Here is a 27444-nt window from a genome sequence, read left to right on the forward strand (position 1 = left end):
GAACTGAAATGTGTGCTGTCTGGCAAGAGCAAGGATATTAGATGTGGATATGAGGCTGAAAATGATCCTGATGGGAGTGGGGAAAAAAAAATCCACTGATTGTGCTGCATGTCAGGCTGAATGATAGATTCCTACTTGCATAGGGAGATGTGTTTTGAAAACTGGTATTCTGCAAGAAAGACTGAAAGCTTTTGAAGGGGTGGGGGAGAAGAGAACATCCATTGAGATGAATACACAGTTACATCTCTCAGAGGTGTCTAATTTAACCTGAGAACATCCCATTGGGATGAATGAGCCCTCTGTGATTCTCTTAAGTTTTGAAGAGTTGCCTCCAGCTGTTAGATGGGTTCCTTACAACCCATGAATTAACACCTTCCTTTGTCCTCATGGTGATTTCAGCCTTACTGGTGGGCAGAGCTGGTAACATTGCAAGGAAGATACTTCGTTTTTTTTCCCCCCACACACCCCCCACCCCACAAGTGCCTGCTTACTAACACCATTTTCTCAAAAAACAAGGGAAATTCACTGCTTGAAAACTTGGTTAATGCAGCATTAAGGTTGACCAGCAATGCCTTGTACCTGTCCAGAATATCAAATGCACTTGTACTTAAATCTCTGAAAATCAGAAAATAAAGAGTTAAATTAAAACGAACATGCATCTGAAAATTAGGATATATTATATATATATATATAGAGTTAAGGTAATGTGTCTCCTGCCCTTATCAGTCCAGTTGTGACTGAAGATGACAGAAGGCACTGCAAACAAACCAAACCTGACACACTCCTAACAAAATATGCCATTTTCTCTGTGTTAGTATCCAACACAATGTTATACTATCGTTCATCGTCATACACTCTTACTGACCCTCGCTCTGCGTTAGAGATTTTTGGGCAGTGAATAGACTAGTGGAAGCAAAGTGCTGTCATGCTTCCAAATACTGCTGAGAGAAAGACATAGGACCAGGAGGCACAGAAGAGTAGGCTCATTTTAAGAGGATGAGAAGAAAAGGGGCTTTACGCGTCTTAGATTCTGAGATGCTCCAGAGGGTAAAGCATTTCCTAGAGTAAGACCCTGGGAGCTTTAATTTATGGCAGCCTTATCTGGCTCCTAGCATAGAGCTCTGGCCATTTCCTCAAACCCACCAGGCCCCTCTGCTGGGGGTTGTGAGGAAAGGCTGTGTGTGTGTGGGGAGGGGGGGCATGACAGGACCTCGAAATCAGAACTGGACTGGGAGTTAAAATTCCAGATTGCTAATTTAGATTCAGTATCTGCTTCTGGCTTTGAAAATAGAAGTAAAGTGATTTCTTCATTGGTAGAACTGATGTAATACTTATGAGGCTATTGAAGACTAATACTGGCAAATTATTTGAAAATAGAGCCTCATAAAGGGCTAGATAACAGTTTCTGAACTGTAGGTCTGACTCCTGGGAGTGGGGTTGGGGGGATGATGAGAGTTGCAAGAAAGGCGGTTGGAGAAGGAGTCATGAGGCATTGAAAATTGTAATTGTGTTGTAAAGGGCCTAGCAAAGTAGGCTCCTGATCCATGACTAGGAATACTAGATGGTATGATACTACTACTTATAAAAGCAAAGAAAATCTCATTCCCTCACTCCCTGCACCTCCTTACACTTCAAGCTCAAGTATTCTGTCACCTTCTTAAAATACTTATTGTATGGGTTTATCTATATCAGTGATATCACTGTTTTGTGGTTTTTTGTAGTAAATAACCCCCTTCTATCAGAATTTGACTTTGAATAAAATGTAGCCATGCTGAAAAAATTGACAAACACTATCCTACGATATTACAAAGTCACATCTTAGATCTACATCAAGTGGTATGTTCTTGTGACTATTCAGTACTGCTGAAGTTACTGATCTGATCATTACTATAGTCTCCTTCCTGAGAATGTGGAGGCCTTTTTTTTCCTCAATGCTGTTTTCTTGTAAACTATAGCTGAAATTCTAGTGACAGATTTCTTAAGGTTGCTTATTCATTTACCTTTCAATCCCTGTTTCCGTTGTAAATTTAATTTTTCAAGTTGAAACTTTCCAGCACCTGTCTGGTAGGGTTTTTGAAAGTTTGAATTATCTGTAGTTGTTCCCTTCTTGAAAATGAGTTGGAAATTTTTCTCCATTATATTAAAATAAAACAATCTTCCCCCAAACCCCCCCCCCAACAACCCTCAAATATGAGTTCTTGTAACTTTGTGAACAGCTGTTTTGCTGAAATGGCTGGGGCTAGAATTAAAGCAGTGATCAAGGTGAAAATGTTGGCTTTTTCTCATTGGAAAGTCATACTCTGCATGTGTAAAATGCTAGCATTAAGCTCATTCATAAATGAGCAGCCAAGAGTCATATGTGGTTAATTAGCTGTATACTGAAAAATGTACTCAAGGAATGTGTTAAATGAGGCCTGGTTACACAAGAGTCCTTTCGTCAGTCCTTTAAATTTTGTACTTAGATGACACAGTGGATCACTGTTTACCCTGTGTATATGCAGAATACTACACCACTATAAGATCGTACACATGAATCTACTTAAGATTTCTATACTAACCTGTAAACGAAATGCTTTGATTCAACTATTAAAGGAAAAACTAATTTTGAAAGAAAATTAAGGTAAGTCACCACTTATGTGTTTCTCCTAAAGAAGCTTCTACCTCTGTTCTGCAGCCTTTTTATGAAACCCTCATAAGCATGTATCCAAGTTCTATACCTTAGTCTTGAGATCTTTAGACTTCTTCTTAAATGCTTTCTATCTCATGTTGATTGCCCGTGAATATGCTTTTTGAAGCCTGTGTTTGTAACATTCACAAGTGAATGCAGTGCTTTTGCTACATATGCTTGCCTCTATTCAGTTTTGGGCAACGTGAATCCAGAGTTACATTTAAGAGGCTCTAAATGTGATCCCTCACTCATTGCCTTTGGAACTGCCATTATGTATACCACGCTTTTGATGTACCATGTCATACATTCCAAGTTTGTCCATCATACATTGAGATTTGATCCCTAGAACTATTTCCCTGGCTTTGACTTAAGAATGTACAACACTGTCTGCAAGGTTTAAAAAAAAAAAAAAAAAAAAAAAAAAAAAAAAAAAAATTCTAAATCTATTGAGAATAAAAGCCACATTAGAAGCAGCCATGTTCTAACCTACTAAAATCACATCAATTTAACACGGAAGAAGGCTTCTTTAAACATTGGGATGCATATATAAATATACTGGGACTTTAGAATCTAAAGTGGTAATGAATGTAGTTCTCATTTACTAGAGATACAGAATTATGTTTGGCTCAGAATTATGGTTGAGATTTTATTAGATGAATGTGGAGGAAGTTTATGTAAAATGTTTAGTTGCTATGTTGAATGTTTTCAAAAAGACCATAGTAAGCATTCATGTATTGAGTACCTTATAAATGTAGTGTTTTGTTATTTCAGATTCCCATCTACATTTTATTTTTTATTGTACTCTTGATAAGTAGTATGTGTGTGGGAAGGGTACATTAGGGTCTACTCCAGTAAAGAAGCTCTATCAGTCTTCTCCCAGATCATGGACTATTGAAGGGTATGTCAGCACTGCAGATGGGAGGTGTGAAGCTAGTACAATTATTCATATACATGATGCAGTCACACCTTTTGATTGTAGTGCAGACATACACTTAGAGGAGTCATTTTGTAGAGCTAGCAGACCTACTTTTAAGGAGGTCTGGATCCTATAACCGGAATCTACAACTAAAAATCACACACTCAAATGAGAGGAGTGGATAAAAAAATAGAAATAAATGGTCAGTTTTCAGAATGGAGAGAGGTAAATAGTGGTGTCCTGCAGGGGTCTGTACTGGGACCAGTGCTATTCAACATATTAATAAATGATCTGGAAAAAGGGGTAAACAGTGACGTAGCAATATTTGCAGATGATACAAAACTACTCAAGATAGTTAAGTCCAAAACAGACACTGAAGAGTTACAAAGGGATCTCACAAAACCAGGTGACTGGGCAACAAAATGGCAGATGAAATTCAATGTTGATATATGCAAAGTAATGCCCATTGGAAAACATAATCCCAACTATAAATATAAAACGATGGGATCTAAATTAGCTGTTACCAGTCAAGAAAGAGATCTTGATGTCATTATGGACAGTTCTCTGAAAACATCCATTCAATGTGCAGTGGCAGTCTAAAAAGCTAAAAATTTTGGAATCATTAGGAAAGGGATAGATAATAAGACAGAAAATGTCATATTGCCTCTAAATCCCTGGTACACCCACATCTTGAATACTGCATGCAGATCTGGTCGCTCCATCTCAAAAAAGATGTATTGGAATTGGAAAAGGTACAGAAGAGGGCAACAAATTATTAGGGGTATGGAAAAGCATATGAGAAGAGATTAATAAGACTGGGACTTGTCAGCTTGAAAGAGACAACTAAGGGGGAATATGGTAGAGGTCTATAAAATCATGACTGGTGTGGAGAAAGTGAATAAGGAAGTGTTGTTTACTCCATTTCATAACAGAAAAACTAGAGGTCATCAAATGAAATTAATAGGCAGCAGATTTAAAACGAACAAAACGAAGTATTTCTTCTCACAATGCATAGTCAACCTGTGTAACTCTTTGCCAGAGGATGGTATGAAGGCCAAAACTATAACATGGTTCAAAAAAGAACTAGATAAATTCATGGAGGATAGGTCCCTCAATGGCTGTTAGCAATCCCTGCCCATCATGGCTATTTGCCAGAGGCTGGGAATGGCCAACTGTATGGATCACTTGATTACCTATTCTGTTCATTCCCTCTAAAACACGTGGGATTGGCCACTGTTGGAAGACAGGATACTGGGCTAGTTGAACCATTGGGCTGATCCACTATGGCCATTCTTATGTTCTAAATAAAATATTTACAGTCTGTAATCCTGACCAATTCGGGTGACTTCAGACCCTGGTTCTTTTAACTAAAAACTGGCAAATGGCATACCTTACAAACTTAGTTTTTCTACAGCCTTCCTTACCAGGACCCCTTCAATTGCTCTGACTTTCACAAATTTTATTTTACAGCTTTGAACTGCAGTCTCAGCCTTTTAATACATGGATACTGTTAGGAAGTGGATTAACTTTCTATTCAAATCTCAAAGGACATTCTTGATTGTGATCCTTGATATACAAGAGTGTCTCATGGTTGTTCACTTGGTACATAGACCTATGCATAAATTAATTTTAAATGTCTGGAAACCTTCTAATAGCTTGTTAGTGATTATCTTAAGGAACAATGAGATTAGTGGGAGCTTGGGTCTTCAGTGCCTTTGAAAATCAGGTCACTTCTATTGAAGTACCCCTTTAAAAAAAAAAGTGTGTGGGGATGTGGACGTGTCCCTGGAATCGGGGAGCAGCGTCCGGGTCTGGCTCCCTCTCTGGGTCCTCCTCAGAGGGGGACCACCCCTCCTGGCTACCTCTGGTCAGGAGCAGTCTTGCGCCTTTCTCAAGGCAGGCAGTCTACAGCCAGGCCCTCAGGCAGGGCTGGCACGGCAGCAAGCCGCTCTCTGGAACGGCACGGCGGGGAAGGCTTCCTCTCAGAGGATAGGGAAGGGGGGAGGGGGACGCAGGCCCGCCCGTCTCCACTGAGTCCCAGCCCAGGGACCTGGCAGTGGCAACGGCGTTTGCCACCGGGTCGGCGGGGATCCGGCCTCAACACGCCGCCCGGGTTGCCCCTGACTCAGCCACCAACGTGCAGCTATCCCTGGGCTTCTTCCTCCCCGAAACCCCCGGTACCTGCCTCCTCTGGGTCGCTGAGGTTGGGTAGAGCGGCTAGGCCCTCGTCATCCATGGGCAGCAGCTCAGGGAGCTCCATGGGCTCATCCTCGAAGGGTAGCGCCTCCAGGTCCTGCGGTCCCCAGGCCTCGGGCAGGGCCGGTAGGTCCTCGGGGTCCCAGGCTCGGCACTGCTTTGGCAGATCCGCCTCCGGCTCCCAGGCCCCGGGTGTTTCCAGGGGGTTCTCCTCAGGCTCGTAGTCCTCGGGGAGCCCCGACGGGCCTTCTTCCGGCTCCCAGGCCATGGGGGGTCTCTGGTGATCCCTCCAACTCCCAGGCCATAGGGTACCTGGGGGAGGCCTTGGTCGATCCCCAGGCTGGGTTTAAGGCCAGCCACTCCCTCTCAGCCCGGCTCCCCGGCCCAGCCTTGGCTAGGCACTCCAGAGGAAACACATCCTTCCCCCTCAGCCACCTCTCACCAACTGAGCTCGCCGGCCTGGCTCTTAAAGGCCTAGCTCCGCCCCCCTGCTTCCGGCCAGGTGGGGCTACTGGGGCCTTTAAAGGCCTGGACCCGCCCCCTTGCCTCCGGTCAGGTGTTTCCCTGGGACAGGCTTCTGTCAGCCAGGGTGGGTCTGGCTCCCTCTCTGGGTCCTCCTCAGAGGGGGACCACCCCTCCCGGCTACAGGGGAAAATATGAGTAGAGTTCTAGACATGACACACAACTGTAGGCCTGTGAAGAGCATTTTGTTCAGGATGGAAACTCCTAACATCCATGTTGTCTATGAACTTTCCTGTAGAATTTCTAATTTTCATTGATGTGCCAGATGAGTGCCTCCATGTACCAAGTCCTCACTGTTAATAAAACTTTCTCATTCTATCAGAACAGCCATTTCCAGTACAAAATACTCGCTATTCTGCCTTTGTAAGTATCCATATTTTCAGTATCATTGGTCAGGGTATCATCCACTCTAGTTGGAATGCAACACGTGATCTCCAAACACATGGGTTTGTGATAAAGATAGAAAAAGCCTCATTTTCAGCAAGGCATTCCAGTTAACACAGAGCCATGCTTTCAGACATATTCTCAAAGATGCAGGTGACAGCTAGCAAGCTATTAAAGAAAAAATCCTCATATTTATCTCCTAAAATGACTGGGGGATAATAGATTTATGATTGAAGGTTATGCTGGAATAAATTATACATGGAGATATGCCAAAGGTTCTTTCTGCAAGTTTGGAACTGCTCTTGGAAATCTATAGCCAAAGAGTTGTGATCATCACTAAGATGGCTGCAAATGAGAATATTGGGCATGTCATGTAATGTGAAGGGTGCCAGGGCCTGTCTGAAATTACAAACTTGAGCAGATTTGTTTTATACATTTGTGGTCCCATTGTTGAATTGTTTCCAGCTATGAAGGACAGAAAGGCCTCTTTCTCCAAAAGCCTTCAGTTTCTACAAAATACACAATTGACATTAACAACTTTTTAAAAACAGTTGTTGTATGGTCATAGAAGCTATTCCTCCCTAGGAAACTTGTTGTAGAGAAGGTGTCATTTGGCTCAAAGTGCTATTATCATTGTTGATGGAGAAATGGACAGATTTAAGTTTTTGTTTTAAGTGTGCAACTGGGACAAAAGCAACTGATAGAAGGCTCTTCTTCCCCCCCCAAAAAAATTAATCCTTTCCCTGTCTGTTTCCTTAGCCTGAATAGTGAAATAAAAGCATATTATTAGATATCTGTAGTTGTTATACTACCCTAGATAACCTTGTCAGAATTTCCAATTTTGAAAAGCTAAGGAGCTAGATGGATCTATTAATTACTTTAGCATAATTAAATGGATTTGATTTAGGCTTTTTTTCACCATTTGTACTCTACACAATAAAAGTAGTACAGCTTTGAAAAAACTACTCAGAAATGTCGGAGTCAGATAAGCTACAGGCTTGGAATGCAAATTTGTAAACTGCTTGTGCAGCATTTTGACATCTATAGCAGGCTATTGTCACAACAAATATGAATTTGACTAAGATTTAAAAAAATACATCACAGCATTTATTACCTATAGCTAAGTAGCCTGCATCAGGCTTTCTGGAGTGGCTCACAAATGTGAGTGCCAGACACAGGGCAGACTGTCAAGAAGCAGAGCACAGACTTCAAACTAGTTGTGAGTTCTAGAAATAAATTTCACCAACCAAGTATCAAGTGTGAATTCCTCAAGCACTGTTTAGACTTAACATAGTCACAGACAGGCCCCTGGGGCACTTTGGTCTATCTTGCCACTCAGGCAAGCCTGCCTTTGTGATAGATAGTCTCTTACCCTAAAAATCACAATATTCAGGTTCCTCCCAGTCCCAAATGGCCAGTCACTTACCCCAGGTTAATTGTACCTTAGATCTCTCACCAAAGACAGTACTTGTAGCCAATCCTATATTAAACTACTATTAGGTTTATTAACCTAATATTAAACTAAATATTAGGTTAATATTTTACCTATTTAAACTAATATTAAACTATTAAAGGTTTATTAACTAGGAAAATGAAATGAGTTCTTTACAAAGTTAAAGCAGGTAAATTATACATACAGAAATGAACTGCAGTCTTAGCTTTCAAAAAGTAATAGAACAGGGGTGGCCAAACTTATTGACCCTCAGAGCCACATACAACAATTTTCAGAAGTTTGAGAGTCAGGGTGCACCTGCTGGGCCACGGGGCTTAAGCCCTGTGGGGTGGTGGTGGGGCTCAGGGCATGTCAGGCACACCCCCAGGGGCAGAAGCCCTGAGCCCCATCACCACCCTGCCACAGAGTGGAAACCCAAAGGCCCAGCAGGTGTCTCCCACGGGGCAAAAGCCCCTAGCCCCATCACCCCACCATGGGGCTGAAGCCCTGACAACTGTGCCCCCTGGGACTAAAGCCCTGAGACCCCCTTCCTGCTGGGCAGAAACCTCTAGCCTTCACTCCCCCACTGCATGATAGAAGTGTTGAACTCCCCACCCCAGTCTGGTAGGTGGAGAATTGGAGGGGGCATTGGGGCTCCGTGAGCTGCACTTTAACTATAAAAGCCACATGCGGCTCCCGAGCCACGGTTTGGCTACCCTGATAATAGAAGCTGCTGTAATGTGCAAGCTCTGTATGTTACCTAGGCCCAACCCAAGCTAAACAACTTGGGAATCCCTTGCTTATGCTTTGAAATATAGCCCTCTCCATATTCCAAGCTGCATGGTGATAAGTTTTTCTTTTTATCCCTTTCCCAAAGAGCTCGGGATGAGGGTTTGTGTACTCTCCACTTCATGGGTGTGTGTGTGTGTGTGGGGGGGGGGGGGGGGGGGTCAACAAAGTCTTTTGTCCACCAGTGTTCCACAATGGCTGATATCTATAGGCCTTCTTTTGTTGGGCAGATGACACCTTTTTTGGTAAACTAGTATTTCACACCTGGTGATGCTTCTGTCTTAACAGTGGGGATTTACAATTTTAGAACAAACACTTTTATAGTTACAAAGTAAATGCTTTAATATTATCTTATAACATAGGCTACAGAATTTAAAACTGAAAGTAATGCATACAGCAACTCACAAGCATTTCATAAAGTCTAAACACATTCTTATAGCTTAACATCTATTTTAACAATATGAAACACACTGGTAAGTCAGACTGGTTTCCAGTGAGGTGTTTGTCAACGTTCAGTGAGGTCTAGGGGCCTTTGAATGAGCCTCTATGCTTAATATTTCAGAAAACCGTGCTCGCTGTTTCAACTGAACTCAAAATATTGTCAGCTAAACAGTAGGTTTGAGTACTTTTGAAAGAAGAGGCAAGCTAGCGCAAGATCATATCCAAGTTTTGCTTTTAAACAATGGAGGTAAATTGCTACTTTTCTCCTAGTGGTTTCAAATACCTCTAATGCAAACAGACTTTACATTGGGGGAGGGGAAGACCTATATGGAGTTAAGAAACTTGAAGCAATAGAACCGCAGACTACCAGACTATTTCATCACAGTAGCCACTTTCTTGGCTGAACAAAACCCTAGCTACTAGATTTACCAAGAGTAGTGTAATTCTGTTTATAGAAACCTGTAATGTATTGGGTCCAGTATTTGGAAGCGAGTCCTCTAGTTTACTGCAAACAAGAGCATGTTTGATCTAGTAAACTAGGTGTAGGATGCACACTGTATGGTTGACGTTTACTTGTAAAACACAGTGGATACCTGTAGTGCTAGATAACATAGAAGAAATTAACTTTCTGGAAGAGTTAATCTTAGATAAGTTACAAATCTGATAAATGAAATCTAATTTTTATTTCATGCCTGTATTGAAAAATACCTCTTGCTTCCTTTTTATGATGCTGACGTTTCCATATGTTAATTTTATTAATCTTCTTAAATACTGTACTTCTCTCTTGAGGTCTTCATTCACCGTATTAATAGTGTCTTCAGGAGTTTTACTTTCCTCTTCTCATCATTGTGTTAACCTTTTAAAAAATGAATTGAAAAACTCTTTACTTATCAAATGTGAGTTTAGGCTTTTGTGTTTTTCCTGCGGCAGTTAATTGTCTTACTGACGCTTAAATGCTGCAGTGGCCTTAAGAAAACTGGGTCCTTGAAGATCCAGATTCCTTCACTTTTTCACTTAAAATGTTATGTTGCCTGGTTTAAGGAGCTGAAGATAGAGGACATCAAACTTATTAGGGAGACAAGGTGGGTGGGAGAATATCTTTTATTAGACCAACTTCTGTTGGTGAAAGAGACAAGCTTCCCAGCTACACAAAGCTCTTTTTCAGATCATGTAATTTTAGTCTTCACAAATTCTGGCAATACTTGCCTTTATTGGTATTTTGTTGTGAGGGATAGAGTTTGGACACAATTCACAGTCCAATATAGTAATAGGGGATTGTTCCACTGTCTGGTATCAGCACAGAAATCCTTTTACTATTCTTGCCTATTGCATATGGGCATAGCTGGAACATGTATATTAAAGACTAAAAACAGCACTCATGGTTCTATAGCTCATTTAGTGAGACTAAGGGCAAAAATTTTCAAATATGCATCAGACTTAGGCTTTTCACACTTGGAATGCTACAGAAACAGCTGCAGTGCTGCAGCTGGGCCAATGTAGCACTTCAGGGTAGACACTCACTACAGTGACGGGGGTTGTCTGTCGCTGTAGTTAATCCACTTCCTCAAGAGGCAGTATCTAGTTCAACAGAAGAATTTGTTGACCAAACGTTATTTACACAGGGGGTTGTTAGGTCAGCAGTTATCTCTTAAGGGGTGTGGATTTTCACACCCCTGAGGCATATACCTGTGCCAGAGTAAGGTCCCAGTGTAGACCACCCTCAGTCCCTTTTCCAAAAGTGATAGACACTTAGGAGCCTAAATTTAAGTGAAAGTCAGTAGGACTTAGGCTCTTACATGACTTTTGAAAACGAGACTTAGAAAAGTGCCATAGATCAAAGTGCACTACGAACTTCTAATGCATGGTAACAGGGTCCACAAGGATACAGTGTGCAGTGAGGTAGATTTACACCCCATCTTGCCCTGGATTAAGTTTGTTCATTACAAGCCCTATTCCACCTAGGTACTTCTGAAAATGTTAATCTGAGACTAAAACTTTTCCAGTTTTTAAATGCTAACCACGGTTAAAAGTGAACTGCCATGCTTTTGGAAGCTGTAGAGATAGATAACCAAATTGATATTTGATTAAATGCACACAAGCAGTGATCACTGCAGTTGGAATATTGCCTGAAGACAGGCAAGCCTGTTAACCTTCAACATAAATTTTAGGACTGACTTGCTGACCTATTATAGAATACTGTAAAGTGGAGTGCCCCTCAGATGATTTTGAAAGTGTAACCATTTATATATATGGGTTCTTTCTCAGCTACCAGAGAAGTCTTCTAGATTAAAGAGCTTGCTTTGATCAGACTCTTTTTCCACGATAAATCTAGTAACTCCCTATATAAGAACTAATGTTTTTGTATACTACAGGACACAGAAACCTTGTTGACAAACATGAAGTAAAACAAACCAAAACCCTTTCAATAATTATGTATTAGAAAAAGCAAAAAACCCTTAAACGCAACTTGAACAAACAGTTGTCAAACATCACTGTGTTATACTCTCATCTCACCCTTTGTCTAATCTACTTAGATTACTAACTGGTAGGCACTACCAAAGTATAAATAAGAAGCCTAGTGCAGACAAGATGGGTGAGGTAATAACTTTTATTGGACCAACTTGTGTTGGTGAGAGAGAGAAACTTTTGAACTTACACAGAGATCTTTTCCTGGGACTTACTCGGCTACAGTAACACTACATACACACCTAGTGAAGGTTTTAGCAGCTAGTTAGGGCAAATAATATATAATCATAGTTAATATAACATCACTGGTTAGAGTGGCCTGGTAAGAGTGGGCAACACCTACCGAGTTTGCAAAAGATGATGAGGACTGGTCCTTGAGCTAACTACCCCCTGTGTTTATTGGATGGGGAAGGAAAAGGATGGGAAGTTCCTAAACAAGACTGGAGTTAGAACTGAATGGGAAGACCAGATACGGCTTTGAACATCTGTGTAAACTATTCTCTCTCCCTGCAGCTCCTGTTTCTCATCTTTCCTTTTCTTCTGCACCACTGAAAAATCTGTTATTGCCAGTTTGGGATTTTTAAACCCCGTCACAAGTGGAAGAAAGGGATACAGCCTATAATTAAGTGGTCATGTCTTGTTAGTTCGAAGGTGTCTTTAAGAAATATTTTGGGGGAAGATGGGTGGATAGGAAGGTAATGGTACGAAAGGAGGAAGGAAGGTGGATAAGATTGGTGGAGTTATGAGGTGGGAGAGAGAAGGGAAAATGAAAGATGGGAAGGGGAAATGGGAAGGTTGTGACTAGAGTGGAGTTTTTAAAAAGTGTAGCTAAACTGAACTATGAGTATTTGATCCCTCTGTTTATGGCACTGGATGGCAAGATGGAATCAAAACTGTGTGTAGTTCTTGTAAGTAGCTGATGTGAGTGGATGAGGTCAGAAAGATAACAGGTCCTGAGTATGTTATAGGAGGAAATGCTGAGCTAGAGACTGACAGTGTGGCTCTGTTTCTGCTGTTGAAGTGGGACTTGCTCCAGGGAAGCAAGGCACCTTGATCCTCAGACCTTGGATAAACATGGTGTTTTTGTAGTACATAAATAAAAAATAATCAAGCCACTGCTAATACTGATATGTTTTGTGAAGAATATTGTTTGTGCTAGAAAGATACCCTGTCATCTTGTAAGAAACTGATTATTGATCACAGCTGGAAAGTTAGACTGCAAAGTTTGCTCTGTCGATGTGCCTGAGAAATTTATGGATACAGAGAATGAGCCTTGATGGTGAGACTGCTTGAAGGTAGCAGATACCATCACAGTAAGTGAATAATCTACCTTCTTATGAACTGTATAAACACATAGTGAGCTAAACTTCACTCTGCCTAAAAGTCTATAGTTTTACTGATCTGCCATTTACATTTTCTTAGAAGCAGATATTTCCATGTCACCAGCCAAACGAATCTTTGAGACTAAGCATATGCTATCTTCCAGAAGGTTAAACAATACTCTTTTATGTACTTTGTCATAGGATATGGATTTGGGTGATAGATGTGGAGATCTAGATCTCAGAAATAATTCAGATATTCCAGAAGTGCCCCCGTCAACAGACAGTACTCCAGAAATTCTCAAGAGAGCTCTGTCCGGCTTGTCTTCCAGGTATGGTAAAACAAGATTCTTAGTGCATTTAGAATAAGGGTGTTGAGAGAACTGCTGACTAAAAGTAATTACAGATAAAATTGAAACGTCAGTTTTTTGTTTGATGAGGAAACATCTGCCACAAAAATAAATAGTTATTTTTGGATTTAGTATCTTGGCATCTGGGCTATATTCATGCTTGTGTAACAATTTTCATACAGCTAGCGTGCTTTCAAAATATACTACCCAAAGTTCCTCAGCTGCATCCATTTCTAAATAACTAACATAGCTTTTAAATTACAATATTTAACAGTTCTCTCCTGTTGATCACTACCTCTTATCTTGGTACAGCACAAAAGTCAATAGTAATAGGGACTGATGTTGCAGGATCTTTTAATATTGAGAGAGAGAGGAAATTTTTGGTTTAATATGCTGACTTTCTCTCAGCTATTTGACATGCTGCTTACAATGGAAGATTCTAAATTCTGATTACAGGTCACCTTTACACTCAATTTTCTGTCAAGTTTTGCAGCTTTTATTAGGAAATAATACCAAATTTTAGTAAGAGTTGGAGACAGAGGTGCAGAGAGGCCTTCATTCCAAACCATGATGAAATTTCAAGGGTACTTATTCAAAAATTGAGTCCCCACCAGATTTATTGTTTGCCCTCTAACTGTAACTTCATTTTACATTAACCAATTGCCTGGTGTGTCACGTGCTCATACCTTGTTGGCTATTCTGGTAGTTAAGCAGAATTTATTGAAATCCTTCCCTCTGAAACATGGGCACAAACTGAGCACTTCCGAGAGCAGGATGCTAATTTCATTTTACTGCTTTCACAGAACGAACAGGACCAAAACACTATCATTTTCAGGTTCACCAAACTAGATTAAACATCTTGAGGAACAAAGGCCTTTGAATCAGACTTGCCCCATTATCTGAATACCATTTATGACATTAGGACTTCTAACTAATGCCTGGATATAAAATATCCCCTACTCTAGATTCTTGAATCTTTATTCTGAAGGGCATGTCCATCATGAGTACTCTTTGTAGGCAAAATGCAATTCTTGGTGCTTTATGAAGAATGTATTCAAGTTTATTTACTGGGATCATATCTACTCTGATTATTAAATATCTTGAGGCAGTGCCTCTTGTGTCGCATATCAGAACCAGCATTCCAATTGGAATTGGAATGTTTTTACAAACATCTAGATGAGCTATGATATAAGCCCCTAAAATATTTCCCCTATTTTTATATTTGGGCTTTAGAATCTTAGCTATCGGTGCTATCTCCTCTAGTAAAAGTTGATGAGGTAGCACACTTGTCATACGCTAAATGGTAGGCTAGGCTCTGTGCTGTCCCCACCTATTTATCAAAGCTGACTTTATAGCTCTACATTGGTCAAGAAGTACTTTTACTCAGGGTGTGGGGGTTTGTTTATTTTTGGTCTCATCCACTTTCAGAGGGAATTCTTAGGAAAGCCCTTATTTTTTTTTAAAAAGAGAGGCTTTTGGTGGTGATAATGACATACCACTAAGATGAGCAAAGAGTGCGGCATAGGGTACTGAAGTCTCTGTTGCAATGCAGTGGTTCTGCCTTTGTTGAAGTACCCAAGCAAATTCATTTTAGTGGCCTTAGTGGATACTCTTCACTTGCCAATAAATAAAGTTCTTTAAAAGTAAATTACACATGTCTAACAAACTTAAGTTCAAATTAGATTTTTAAAATTGACTAAGTTGCCAGTGTCCCTTTTAAGTTTACTCAGATTTGTCTAGCAATGTTGTTACTTGTGCTACATGGCACATGTAAGATTGTTATGAACAAGAGAGTAGAAAGATTTTTTTTTTTTTAATGTGCCTGCACTGTGTATATATAGTCAGTTTTATGATATAACTTGTGCAGCCAGTTTCCTGTTTTTCCTATGCGGTTTTCATATCATAATGCATTGGAAAATAGGACTATAAAACCACAGTTTTTTACAGGAAAACTTGGGAGTAAGTATAGTACGAGAGATACTTTAACTTACTGTTAAAAATAAACTGTATTTCAGGTTGACAATGGTCCTTTAAAAATTCACATTTTGTTTGTTCTTAAAATAGGCTGCAAATTATTTGTAATGTCCTACAACTAGAGTTAATTTAATGTAATTAATAATCCTACAACTAGAGTTTTAATTTATGTCCTACAACTGGAGTGTTTATTCCAGTTGCTGATCAATTGTATGAAAAGCAATCTTGATTTTTTTTTCTTAGACAAGTCCTTTTGAACCCCCTTTAAAAGAGGAATCTCATGTTTGGAAAAAAATGTTTACATGCTAACAGCAACTTTCCCCCTACGGACCAGATTGTGGCCAGATCCAGCATGGGTGTGCAATTGGAGAAGGGTACAAATAGCCTACCCCATCTCCTCCCACATGCATATATGTCACGGCTGATATTGCAGTTCTCGTGCTCATATGAGCACAGGATTGCTCCCTATGTGCCTCTATGTGTGGTGCTAGCCACTCCACAAAAGGGGCAGGGCTATTACCATGGGCCCGTTCAACATCACCCAGCAAGAGCTGCCTGTCTTCAAAGAGGAGCATATGCTGCACCACTTCAAATGTTGTAGCAGTAAGCATGCTACCCATGTTGCCACGATTTGTAAACTTCCTTATTAATTGTTCAGTTACTAAAGGAAATATTTACTGTAAATGATATCTATTACTATGAAGACACTGTAACTGTACTGTTTTCTTTAATTGTCCTAATGTGTTTTCTTTGTAGATGGAAAAACTGGTGGATTCGTGGAATTTTAACATTAGCTATGATTTCATTATTTTTCCTGATCATATATCTGGGATCATTTATGCTGATGCTTCTTGTAAGTTTGCTAAACACATTTTCCTGTGTCACTTATTTACTTTATATTCATTTTATATATTATGATGAATGAACAAACTATATAGAACGGGTGTCAAACATACGGCCCGCGGGCCGCATTTGGCCCGCGAACCTTTTTGATGTGGCCCGCATGAGTCGTGCTGCCGCCGAAATTTCATTTGTGTATGGCATTGCCTCTTTAAGAGAGGGCCCACTTTAGGCGCGTCTTAAAGCGGGAATACCATCCTCCGCAGAAGTCTCTTAAAGCGGCAACAGGGTCCACTGCGAAATCCCGCAGCCGAAAAGGGCCCATGCTGCGCCGCCGAAAATGGAAGATAGTGCAAATTTTTCGGTGGCGGGTATTGAACGGCCCCTGTGAAGGGCATGTTACGTGAATTTGGCACGCCACCATCAGCGAGTTTGACACCCCTGAATAGATCTTTCAAATTGATAAGCATTTTGTCTTGTATTTAAGTGAATTAGCACTTGTGAAAGCTACTGGATTGACATTCACAGATGGCTCTTGGGGACTGCTGACTTCATTGGTACTTTTATATACCGTAAATTTCAAGATTCCTTAGTTTTAATTTAAAATAAAATAATGAATCACTAGTCCTTTTTGTTATAGAGATCCTTGAATATGGGATTGAAACTTACGGTAGATTTCCACTTCTAAAAATCATAGATTATTCTCAGCCATCCTTTGGCATGACTTCCCATCTCCCCATACAGAGTGGCCTGATTTTCAGCAGTCATTGGATGTCCTATACTAAGCTTGCCAGAGTTGATGTCCCCAAAGAAAACACTAATTTTGAAATCTGACTTTAAACAACTGATTTTTGTTCCTTGACACTGTATTAGCTAGGGTAGTTCAATAAAATATTTATCTGGTTCATTTTTTTCTGTGAAGTGCTAAAATAATTATTTGTGGAAATGTGTTTAATATCTCTTTTTAGGGTATCATAATCAATAAACTGTTTGATTCACTTGAGATTTTCTAGAAAAAGTTCACCTTTGTCTCAGGCATAACATAATAGGTTAGAGGGAGATCAGTATCAGGATTATAACAAACTGACTTGCAACTTTTTACTTTATATTTATACAGAGACCATATTTTAAGGCATTATGTGCAAGCAGGCAGAATTAAGGATGGGTCTTCAACCTAAATCAGATATTTCTGACTTCCGAGTGTTTTGACTTTAACTCCATTACACATTTTTCCTCCTTTATAGAATATATACAATGAATGTAATCCATGGATTGTATTCTTGTGAAGTTTTTAAAATAATTTTATATAGAACCGTATTTTTGGCTTGAATTAAGGCTGAATTTTTGCTGCCTTAGCAGTCAAATGGTCATACAGCCATCCTAAAAGTTGCAGCTGTGGTTACTGTTTCTGGGCTGTGTAAGGGATGTACAGTTGGAGTGGTGGAATGCAAAGTGCTGATCCTGGGGTGTCACAGAAATCTCTGTGGGTAGCTGTGGCTGGTATTGTCTAGAGCAGCGGTTCTCTAAAAAAGTGGGGGGGTCTTGGTGGCAGCGGGGTTTCGTGGTGGGGGGTGGGGGGAATTTCGGCGGTGGCGGGGTTACATGCGGGGAACAATGCCTTCCACCGAAACCCTGCCGCCATTTGCCCCTTTTCGGCGGCAGGGTTTCGCGGGAGTGTGGGGGGGACTTGCGGCGGTGGGGTTTTGCGGCAGCGGCGGTGGGGACTTGCGGCGGCGGATTCGGCGGCGCGGTACGGCTTGCGTACCACCCAACCTTCTTCGAAGTACCACTGGTGGTACGCGTACCGCTGATCTAGAGGATTTAGGTTGTTCTAAATTATGCCAGGGGATATCTTGGCTCCAGGTCAGGGAAGTGGAAAGGTAGATTAAAACCACTTTTCATCTTTGCTCTCTCAACTGCACCAGGTTTGGATTTGGCTCAGTTGAGAGAGAATCCAGCTGATCATGTTTTTCTGGTCTCACATTGTATCATGTTCTCAGTCTGTTGCTCTGTTTTAACTATTCTTCTTGTATTTCTTCATGGCCTTCTTTTCTTTTATAGGCATACAGCTTCTTTTTAATTATTGTGCATAGTATATTTTTAGAGTAGAATTTACATAGTTTTTCATTTTAGAGTGTCTTCTACCCTCCACACCCTTTCATTTATTTTATGTCCGATATTCCAGAAATATACTATGGCTGCAAGAGCTACTGTAAATGCATGTGGATGATACCACTGGCACTTATAAACAGTTGTTACTTTTTGGGGAGGACCTTGCCTCAGCTGTGTATGAGAGGCTAGATATTCAAAGATGTCACCTAAAGCCAAGGTCTGGTTCACCAGCAAGTAATATTTCTTTAATGTTTGAAGTCTAATCTGTTGAGAATCTGGCTCACGGTTAAGTTCTCCTTTCAAAGCTGCCTTATTGTAAGGTCAAGTTCGTTAAGTATTCTTCAGGAAACACGTAACAATGTCCATGGGTCATCTTTGAAGATGTAACCCTGGACATTGGGGTCTAAAAGCCTGGACCTCTACAGCTTGAGCTAAAGGACCAGATCCATTAGCTTGCAGGCAATAGCAGTCTCAAACTTCTGTACATGGTATAGCTACTGGAGATCTGCTAACAGCACTAGCCTGCCAGACTGTTAGCATGGATTACACATATGTCAAGTAAATACCTTTAGAAACTGAAGGAAGCTCTGATATCTCAGTGCAATTTCCATTATTTTCATGTAGAAATTTCTTTTTTATACTCTGGCTTCTCAGGCCTGGTCTACACTAGCATTTTATGTCGGCAAAATTTATCGCTTGGGTGTGTTTTTTCACACCCCCGAGCAACAAAAGATTTGCTGACATAAGTACTAGTGTAGAGCAGGCCTTAGAGTTCTAAAGATTTTTGTATGTCAAGAGAGCATCTGAAACCTTTTTCATAATGAACTGTTTTAGACAAACATGGGATTTTCAGGCTCAGAGTTGGCTTAACTCAGCTTTTACTGAACATTCAGAAATTTACTTGGGATGTCATGTAGGTGACTGTGGTGTAGGGTTGACATACTAGGAGAATGTATAGTATGTATTTGGGCGTCTTTTTGAGGAAGTGTATGAGATGGTGGTGTATGTAGCTTCACATTGTATTTTGGTTTTGTGATTTTTTTAAATTATTGTCCCTTAGCAACCTTAACTGGTGTTCAGTATGTCTGAATATCATTTTACTTGGAAGCTTGCTTTTGTTGTAGTAACTTTTTTCAAACAACTGCTAGTTGCGAACTCTATAAGATGCTGAATACATTGAATGTTTTGAAGGCAAGGATGTTTTGCATACTTGTATGAATCTTTGTTTTCCCCCTTAAGCTAGTTTTTTCATTCATCTCTAACTTCCAGTATCTTTCACCTCTCCATTATCATTCTGGTAAAACTTTGCTCCATGTACTGTTCACATAAATAATTTTTGAAAATAGGTCCTAAAAGATGTACCTTTTTGTTTCATTACACTCTCACCCCTTGTCTATTGCTTCAGGTCATAGAGTTGTCCCTCAAGTAATTTTTTCTCCTTGTGCAGCACTGTACAATTGGTAAGGTGCATTATGGGTTTTAACTTCCTTTTGAAACATCAGGTGTGGCCTCCTGTGAAATTTCTGTATATAGGCATGGCAAACCTGTGTGCCCATTAAGGCAATCACACCTAAAATAAATAAATAAATTTTCACTCTTTATTATGTTCTAGCTCTGACACATGCCTAGTCTTACTCAAAGTTGCATCAATGTCCTATACAAGCTTGCAATAAAGCAGTAGACACTGAGCACTTCTTTCTGTCTTATCCAACTAAAATTTAGGTTGAGCAATCATGCCACCAAACTCTGTGGAAAATATCTTTTTTTTTTTTTTTTTTTTTTTTTAAAGGCTATAGTTTTCTTTTCAACACTTTTTAGAAAGCCTGGAACATAAAAAATAAAGGTTCCATGTATATCAGTAATGAACTGAAATATTCTAATATTTTTTATAAGAAATTTTCCTCTTTACAGCGGAAGAAAAAAAAGTAATGCTCAATGGTTATCTATTAGATTTTTTGAGTGGGTCCATGAAGGTGTTTTTTGGAATGTGTTATAAGGCAGCCTGGATATGCATGCACTCGAAATGTATAGCTATACCATAGACTTTTGAAAAAGTTTAACACGGGTGTTGTCATCATATAGACAATGTTCCAGCAGCTTATGCAGTTAAATCTGCTGCAGTTAAATCTGCTGAAAATCATGTTTAATTTACCTGATAGTAAAAATGGGTCTGGTGTACTGTTGAAGACAAATGTTTAAAAATGATATTTAATAGTTGTATTGACAACTTCCATGTGTAAATATTCAACTTTCAAATTAGCTAGTCTTTAACAGTATATATGTGTTTCAGTTTCTTGTTATGACTCAAGAATTATTCATTAGAAAATATTGGTAAATATAACTTTTCCAACCTTGACAAGTAGTAGACAGGTATGTCATTTTGAAGAATTGAAATGGGGGTAACAGTTGTGCCTGTTAATCCCTTTGAATTTATCCCTAAATAATGTCTCTAGCTGGCAGATACGTTTTTCCCCCCTTGACCTATTGAATGAATTGAATATTGAATTGAATATTGAATGAATTTTGAATTGAATATTGAATGAATTTTCCCCCCTTGACCTATAGAATGAATTTTTTCACACGTTATACCACGCAACTGAAGTTTCAAGGCTCAAATCTTTTGACAATATTATAAAGTATCTAGAGATACTACATTTGATTGGCCACATTCTAGCACCTGTTTTAAAAAGAAAAATGACTCATGTAGGGGAAAGACTGACAATTTTATATCCACTAGAGGAGGGAGAGAAATGTTTAAATTTTCACAGCAGTCATGAGGCAAAAGATTATTTTACCTGCTGTTAGGGCTTAAAATGCATGGTGGGTTTGGAGGAGTAGTATCTAGATATCTAAAAGTTTTTAGAGGGTAAACACTGAGATCCTGCTTATACTGTGAAAAGGCAACATATTAGTTAACATGTTTTAACTAATATGTTTAATATGACGACAAATGTTAGCCATGACCAGCTAATACACTCTTAAACAAGTATTGTCCACACTGAGGCATAACTGTTTAATGTTTGTGTTAGTTAAAATGTCATATTTGTGTTTTGAATTTTATGCTTTTGCCAAGTATTGTATAGACAGAGACTGTGTGAGTGTGTGTGAGTGAGAGTGTGTGAGAGTGTGTGTGAGTGAGAGACAGATGGGCTTCAGAGTTACACCTTAAACAATAACAAGGTGTTCTGTTTCCACATTCAGAAAGATATCTGTTCAGGCTTGTAATGTTCTCTTAGTAGCCTTAAAGTTCTAGAACTTTAGGGTATGTCTGCATTAGGCTCTTTCCCAGATTTTAGCCTTCACCTCTGTGCTGTCTACATAGAGAAAAAACCTCTGACCTGGGTTTGGAAGTGCCTTAAGCTCCGGCTAGCTTATCTAGCAGGGCATAAGGGTTTAACTCTGGTTGGAACTCTCCTATTTTGCAATGAGGATGTAGGCTAAATCACTCAAGTGCTGATAGTCCTCCAGTACCTTCCTATGATTCTTCCTGAAGGACAGAGAAAGTCTTCTGCAACTGATGCAATTGACTGGGGAAAATCAGTGACCCTAGAGTGTCTCTGCACAAAGAACCGTGGGATATGACCCCAGACACGAGTGCATATAGAAACGGTGAAGACACAGTAACACTGGTAGGGCTTTGCAGTGGGGATGTTAGCATTTGAGCTAGGTTAACCCATGTTAACATGGTAGTGTAGACATAAATGTCCAACTTCAGTGGGAAGTGGGCACCTAACTTCTTTTAGCCTTTGGAAAATCTCCATTTTAAGTGCAGAATTAAATTGGGTTTAAAAAAATGGTTGAAAACCCTATTTGTCAAGAAAGGCTTCTTACCTGCTATTTGTGAGTGCATTTGTCAAAACTTTTTCTAAAAAACCCTTTTTCCTAAATATTTTTTATAGCTTCAATAGATTTCATGATAAAACAACTAAAACCAGCCCCCAGTGTTTTATTTTATAGAATGCCTCATATTATGTATTTATTCAAAATAGAAAGTTTTAGTTTCACTCTGAAATACTTTTACCTTTTGAAATTATCCAAACTGCTTATGCAGTGATAGTACAACAGACATTTTTGGTGCAGGTATTAATATCTGTTAGTGATTTTAGAGCATTGTACATCCAGATAATGCTTCTTTCTATATTAATTTCAGGTCTTGAGCATTCAAGTAAAGTGTTTCCATGAAATCATTACTATAGGTTACAGAGTCTATCATTCCTATGAATTACCATGGTTTAGATCCCTAAGCTGGTAAGTAGCAAGCAAGAATTTCTGTCAGTGGAAATTGAGGTTTAGCCTTCCCTCTGTTTTTCCTTTCACATCCTATAACAGAGGAAGTATGGCTTTGTAGCTAAACAATGAGATTGTGTCTTAGGAGATGTAACTTCTGTCCATATCTCTTCTGTGGATTTTCGTTGTGACCTTGGGCAAGTCACTTGGCCTCTCAGTGCTTTGGTTTCTCCCATTTGTAAAACACATTTACTTTTGTTTGATATTTAAAATATCAGAATGAAGCACATGTTTAATAATCTAAAAACTTGCACATTAAATAACTTAACCAATGGACATGGTTGCTCAGCTACTTTGACAGGCACTGTACAAGAATTTGAATAGAACAATATCACTTAAAGGATTTACCATTACCCCCTCTTAAAGGATTTACCATTTACCCCCTCCCCTCCCCCCCACCAAAAAAAAAAAAACAACAACAAAAAAAACCCAACCTCAAAAAACCCCAACAACAAACCCTCAAAACTAAAAAAAAAAACCTGGAATCCTCACATCCACCCATTCAGCCGAAGGTCAGTGTAAATGAGGATGCCTTAAAGGATGTCCTGAAGGTCAGAAAACTTTGGGTTTAATGGACTAGCAGATTTCAGAGCCAAGAGCTTCATTAAAATGTCCTGATACTATTCCCTTCCTAACTAAAATTGGGGGAAATCAGCCCATCTGATAGCTTTCAGGGAAGAGATACAGGCCTTTAAGTGTGGTCTACACCATGGGTCATTTGCAGCCCTTGAGGGTGGTTATGTTAAACTTTGCATCTGATTTATAAGTATGTCCCCTGAGCTGCACCATATAGTTTTTTTAACTGAAGAAACTGAATAGTCCCCTCACTATGCGGAGGTGGATGGGAGGCATTCTTTTCCAGCTGTCACCCACTGCTTCCCCTGTGGCCTTAAAAGCAACTCTGGTATAAAGTACTCTGAGTTGCTGCAGTCTGTCCTCTGATGTAGCTGCTCATCTGCTCCCCAGTGGTTGCCTTATGCATCATAGTGAAGAGAGGGGGAGAGTAGGTCTGGTGGCTCCATTGCCTGCTTCCCTGCTGGGCTCTTGAATCTCCAAAGGGAGCAAAATAGGGACTTAAATAGCTCTGCTTGAGTGTAGAGAAACACTTAACAAAGGATAGCTCCCCTCCCCCGCACAGCTACCCAGAGCAGTCCATGAAAGGGGGGAAAGAGGAGAAACGGAGAACCAAAAATGATTTATGACTGCCCAGTTTTCCGCCCCAGTAAAGATTAGAACAGCCTCAGGGTACTCAGTGAGGAACTTGCAGGTGATTTCTGCTTCCTTTGGCCCAATTGGTGCAAATGGAGGACAGTGGACTGGAGAATCTTTCTAAAGATCAGACCTAAGGTCTGGCTTTTCTGGATCAGACCTAAGGTCTGGCTTGTCCAGTGTCTTGTCTGAGACAGTGGCCATTACCAGACGATTTAGAGGAAGGTACAAGAACCCTGCAGTTGGAAGATAGGGAATAATATTCCCCCCTTGCTCACATCTTGATTATAATTATAGATTGGCATAAATAATCCCTGAAGAATAAAGTTTTTAATGTCTCTTCCAGAATTTGTTATAATTAATTGTGTCTCTGAATTTTCTTGAGCTCATAAAATATCCAGTCCTTTTATGCATCTTGTTAAGTTCTTGACCTCAATGGCTTTCTGTGGCAACAAGTTCCACAGTTTAATTACATATTGTGTGAAAAAGTATTTCCTTTTATTGGTTTTGAATTCCCTACCTTTTAAATTTTAATTGAATACCCCTCTGTTTGCATGTGCATGTCCCAATTATGACTTGACATGGGGAAATGAGTAACTGCCCTCTGTTGGAGTAATGAGACTGATGTAGAGCAGAATATCAGTATACTTAAGATTTTGATTGCTGTGCCATTCTTCTGATGTCCCTACAAAAAAAAACAAAAAAACCAACACCACCCCCCCCGCCCCCCCAAAACTGGAGGAAGTTACAGAAAAGAGCTTTCTATCCCACAGTGGAATCCTAGGGGGAGAAGAGATTGGTTAAATGTTAAACTATTGTGTAGGTGGTATTTTCACAGACTCACATGTGTAGCAACATTCCATTGTCAGAGATGTTAGAGTAAAGTTAAGTTTACACTCCACCTTAACTAGTTTTCGTGAAGCTTCTTTTTCTGTCTGTGTCTCTGACTGGATTGGTTGCTGAGAAAAAAAGGGAAGAGAGGAGGATGACTTGTCTCTGTCATAGGATATGTTTACGTTTTGAGCTGGAAGTGTAAATTCCAGTTTGAAGAAACACAGTAGAGTTTAAGGCCAGAAGGAACCAAAGATCATGAGAGCTAGCCTGGGATGTCTCTTTGAGCTGGACATTGCTCCTCCAGTTCAAAATGTAGAAATACTCATAGTTCAGCTGCTCAGAAATTAACCTTTAATTTTTACATATGGGCAGATATCTCCAGCTTCACCAACCCACGGACTTTTTTTTCATATATTCAAATTGGTTTGTTTTATAGAACTGATCTTACGAGTAACTTCCTTTCTATTTGTCGGTCAGAGCTGACAGACTGTCTTTGTAAAGCTATTTGAAGAATGCTACCAAACTATATCTACTATATAGCATATGGGAGATTTTTTCTTTGCCTTAGTTGCTAAGGAAACAGTGCCAATTATGAATATGGCATTTCTTGACCACAAAATATCATAGTGAGATAGTGTGAGTATGGAGCACTCAGGACCGTACCATACCTCAAAATTAAAATACTTTACTTTTTAGTGTCCTACTCCAAATGCAGTTAAAATCTGTTTAATGACACTGAAGTAAAGGTGAAAAACTATGATGGTTTATTTTGTTTTTCGAATGCTTCCTTCAGGTATTGAAATTTTGTTTGCATTTAATTTGCCCAATAGTGTCCATTTTATTTGCCTTAGTTTACACTTTTTGATCATTTTTCTTTTGTTGAAAGAATCTAACACTACAAAATATATTTTAATAGTCCAGAAAAAATAACCAATACCTTTTGTATATGTTCTAGGTACTTTTTGTTGTGTGTGAACTATTTTTTCTATGGAGAGACAGTGGCAGATTACTTCGCTACATTTGTTCAGAGAAGAGAACAACTTCAATTCCTAATACGCTACCACAGGTTTATATCTTTTACACTCTACTTGACAGGTGAGTTTGGTAAACCATTCCTGATTCCATCAATGGTTAATGAATTCTTAATCAGTGTTGTTGTGCACATTTTTACGTATTTGTTTTCACTTTAAAAATTCACTTAATTTCCTGTAGCTTTCCCTCACCTTCCTTTACTTTCTTTCCCACTTGTTAAAGGAAATCAGGTGTCTGTTTTTGTGTTGCCAAAGAAACATTGAACATAAAGCTTTGCATTCCATCAGATTTCAGGTGGTGATTGCTGCTTAAAAGGGGGTTGCCTAAAAAGCAGAAGGTGGTGGGTGAAAGGGAATAAGGTTTGTCATGAATAAACATATGTTAATTCTCACAGTCAAAGGCTTCATTCCAGCAAAGCACTTACATGTGTACTTAACTGAGAGCATGTGAGTAATCTTTTTACAGTCAATGGGATTACTTACGTGCTCAAATGCTATGCCAGTTTGAGGCTTTACAGCATAAAAAGTGGTTGGAAAATCTACACAAACAGGTTTTACAGTTGCGCTTAAAACCTGTTATACAAGTTACTTGAAGGTTTTTTGGAAAGCACTAAAATAAATTAGAACTACTTCTTCGAGTGATTGCTCATGTCCGTTGCACTATAGGTGAGTGCATGCCTCTGTGCACAGTTCCCAGAACTTTTTTCCCCTTAGCAGACCCCGTAGGGCCGGCTCTGGTGCCCCCTGGAGTCCTGCACGCATTCTGTGGTATATGAGGCACTGCCAGCCCTACGTCCCCTCAGTCCCTTCTTTCCGCCCATGAGGGTTGCTGGAACTAACCTTGCTCTCTGCAAGTACTATTCCCCTTCTTTGAACTCTTTGTTATTCGAAGTGGTTTAGTTAGTGTTAAGTGTAGTTAGATTCTAAGTCCCTAAGGGACTTAGAGCGGCCGGGCCACGCCCCGGTCACCTGGATTTTAGCCGGACACTCCCCTGTGCCGTCGGTACTGGCAGGACGAGGAGTCGGGCACCATGGAGGGACCCTCTATGGGTGCATCCCTTCGGCAGGCAGGGGAGCACCCGCAGGAAGTGCCTCGGCACTCCTCTTCCTCCTCCCCGGACGAGGCAGTGTCCTTGGACCACATGGCGCCACTGGAGGATTTCAGGGTGTACTAGGAGCTGCTCAAGAGGGTGGCCTCTAACTTGGGGCTGGAGATCAAGGAGTTGGTGGAGGCCAATGATGCCCTCTTCAATGTGCTGGTGGCAGCTGCCCCAGCGAGAGTGGCCCTACCAGTCCACGAAGGGGTCCTCAAAATTTTTAAGGCCCTGTAGCAAACCTCTTCCTCGATTGCCCCTAGGTCGAAGGTGGCTGAGAAAAAGTATTATGTCCCGGCCGAAGGGTTTGAGTATCTGTTCACTCACCCGGCCCCGGGAATTCTGGTGGTGGACACAGCCAACCAGTGGGACAGGCAAAGTTAGCCTGGTTCCACTCCCAAGAACAAAGACAACAAAAAATTGAATTTGTTTGGGAGAAAAATGTATTCCACAGCAGCCTTGCAGTTCAGGATTGTCAACCATCTGGCCCTCCTGGGGAGAGAGAATTTTAATTTGTGGGACTCCCTCAGGCAGTTAGCTGAGGCTCTGCCCCAGGACCAGGCTGCAGACTTCACCACCA

General features: G+C 40.2%; 1 protein-coding gene across 1 annotated transcript in view; it reads left to right on the forward strand.

The window, feature by feature from the left end:
* CDS1 (CDP-diacylglycerol synthase 1) overlaps positions 1-27444 on the forward strand; it is a 74054-nt gene that overhangs the window by 5966 nt on the left and 40644 nt on the right. The window contains exons 2-5 of the mRNA XM_067557108.1: positions 13338-13465; positions 16214-16310; positions 22560-22657; positions 25695-25834. Of these exons, the coding sequence (XP_067413209.1) occupies positions 13338-13465; positions 16214-16310; positions 22560-22657; positions 25695-25834 (463 nt within the window). The remainder of the gene's footprint in view (positions 1-13337; positions 13466-16213; positions 16311-22559; positions 22658-25694; positions 25835-27444) is intronic.

The sequence above is a fragment of the Emydura macquarii genome, unplaced genomic scaffold (genome assembly GCF_026122565.2).
Source record: "Emydura macquarii macquarii isolate MOO-44397 ecotype Brisbane River unplaced genomic scaffold, CSIRO-AGI_Emac_v2 contig_1790, whole genome shotgun sequence".
Lineage (NCBI taxonomy): Eukaryota > Metazoa > Chordata > Testudines > Chelidae > Emydura > Emydura macquarii.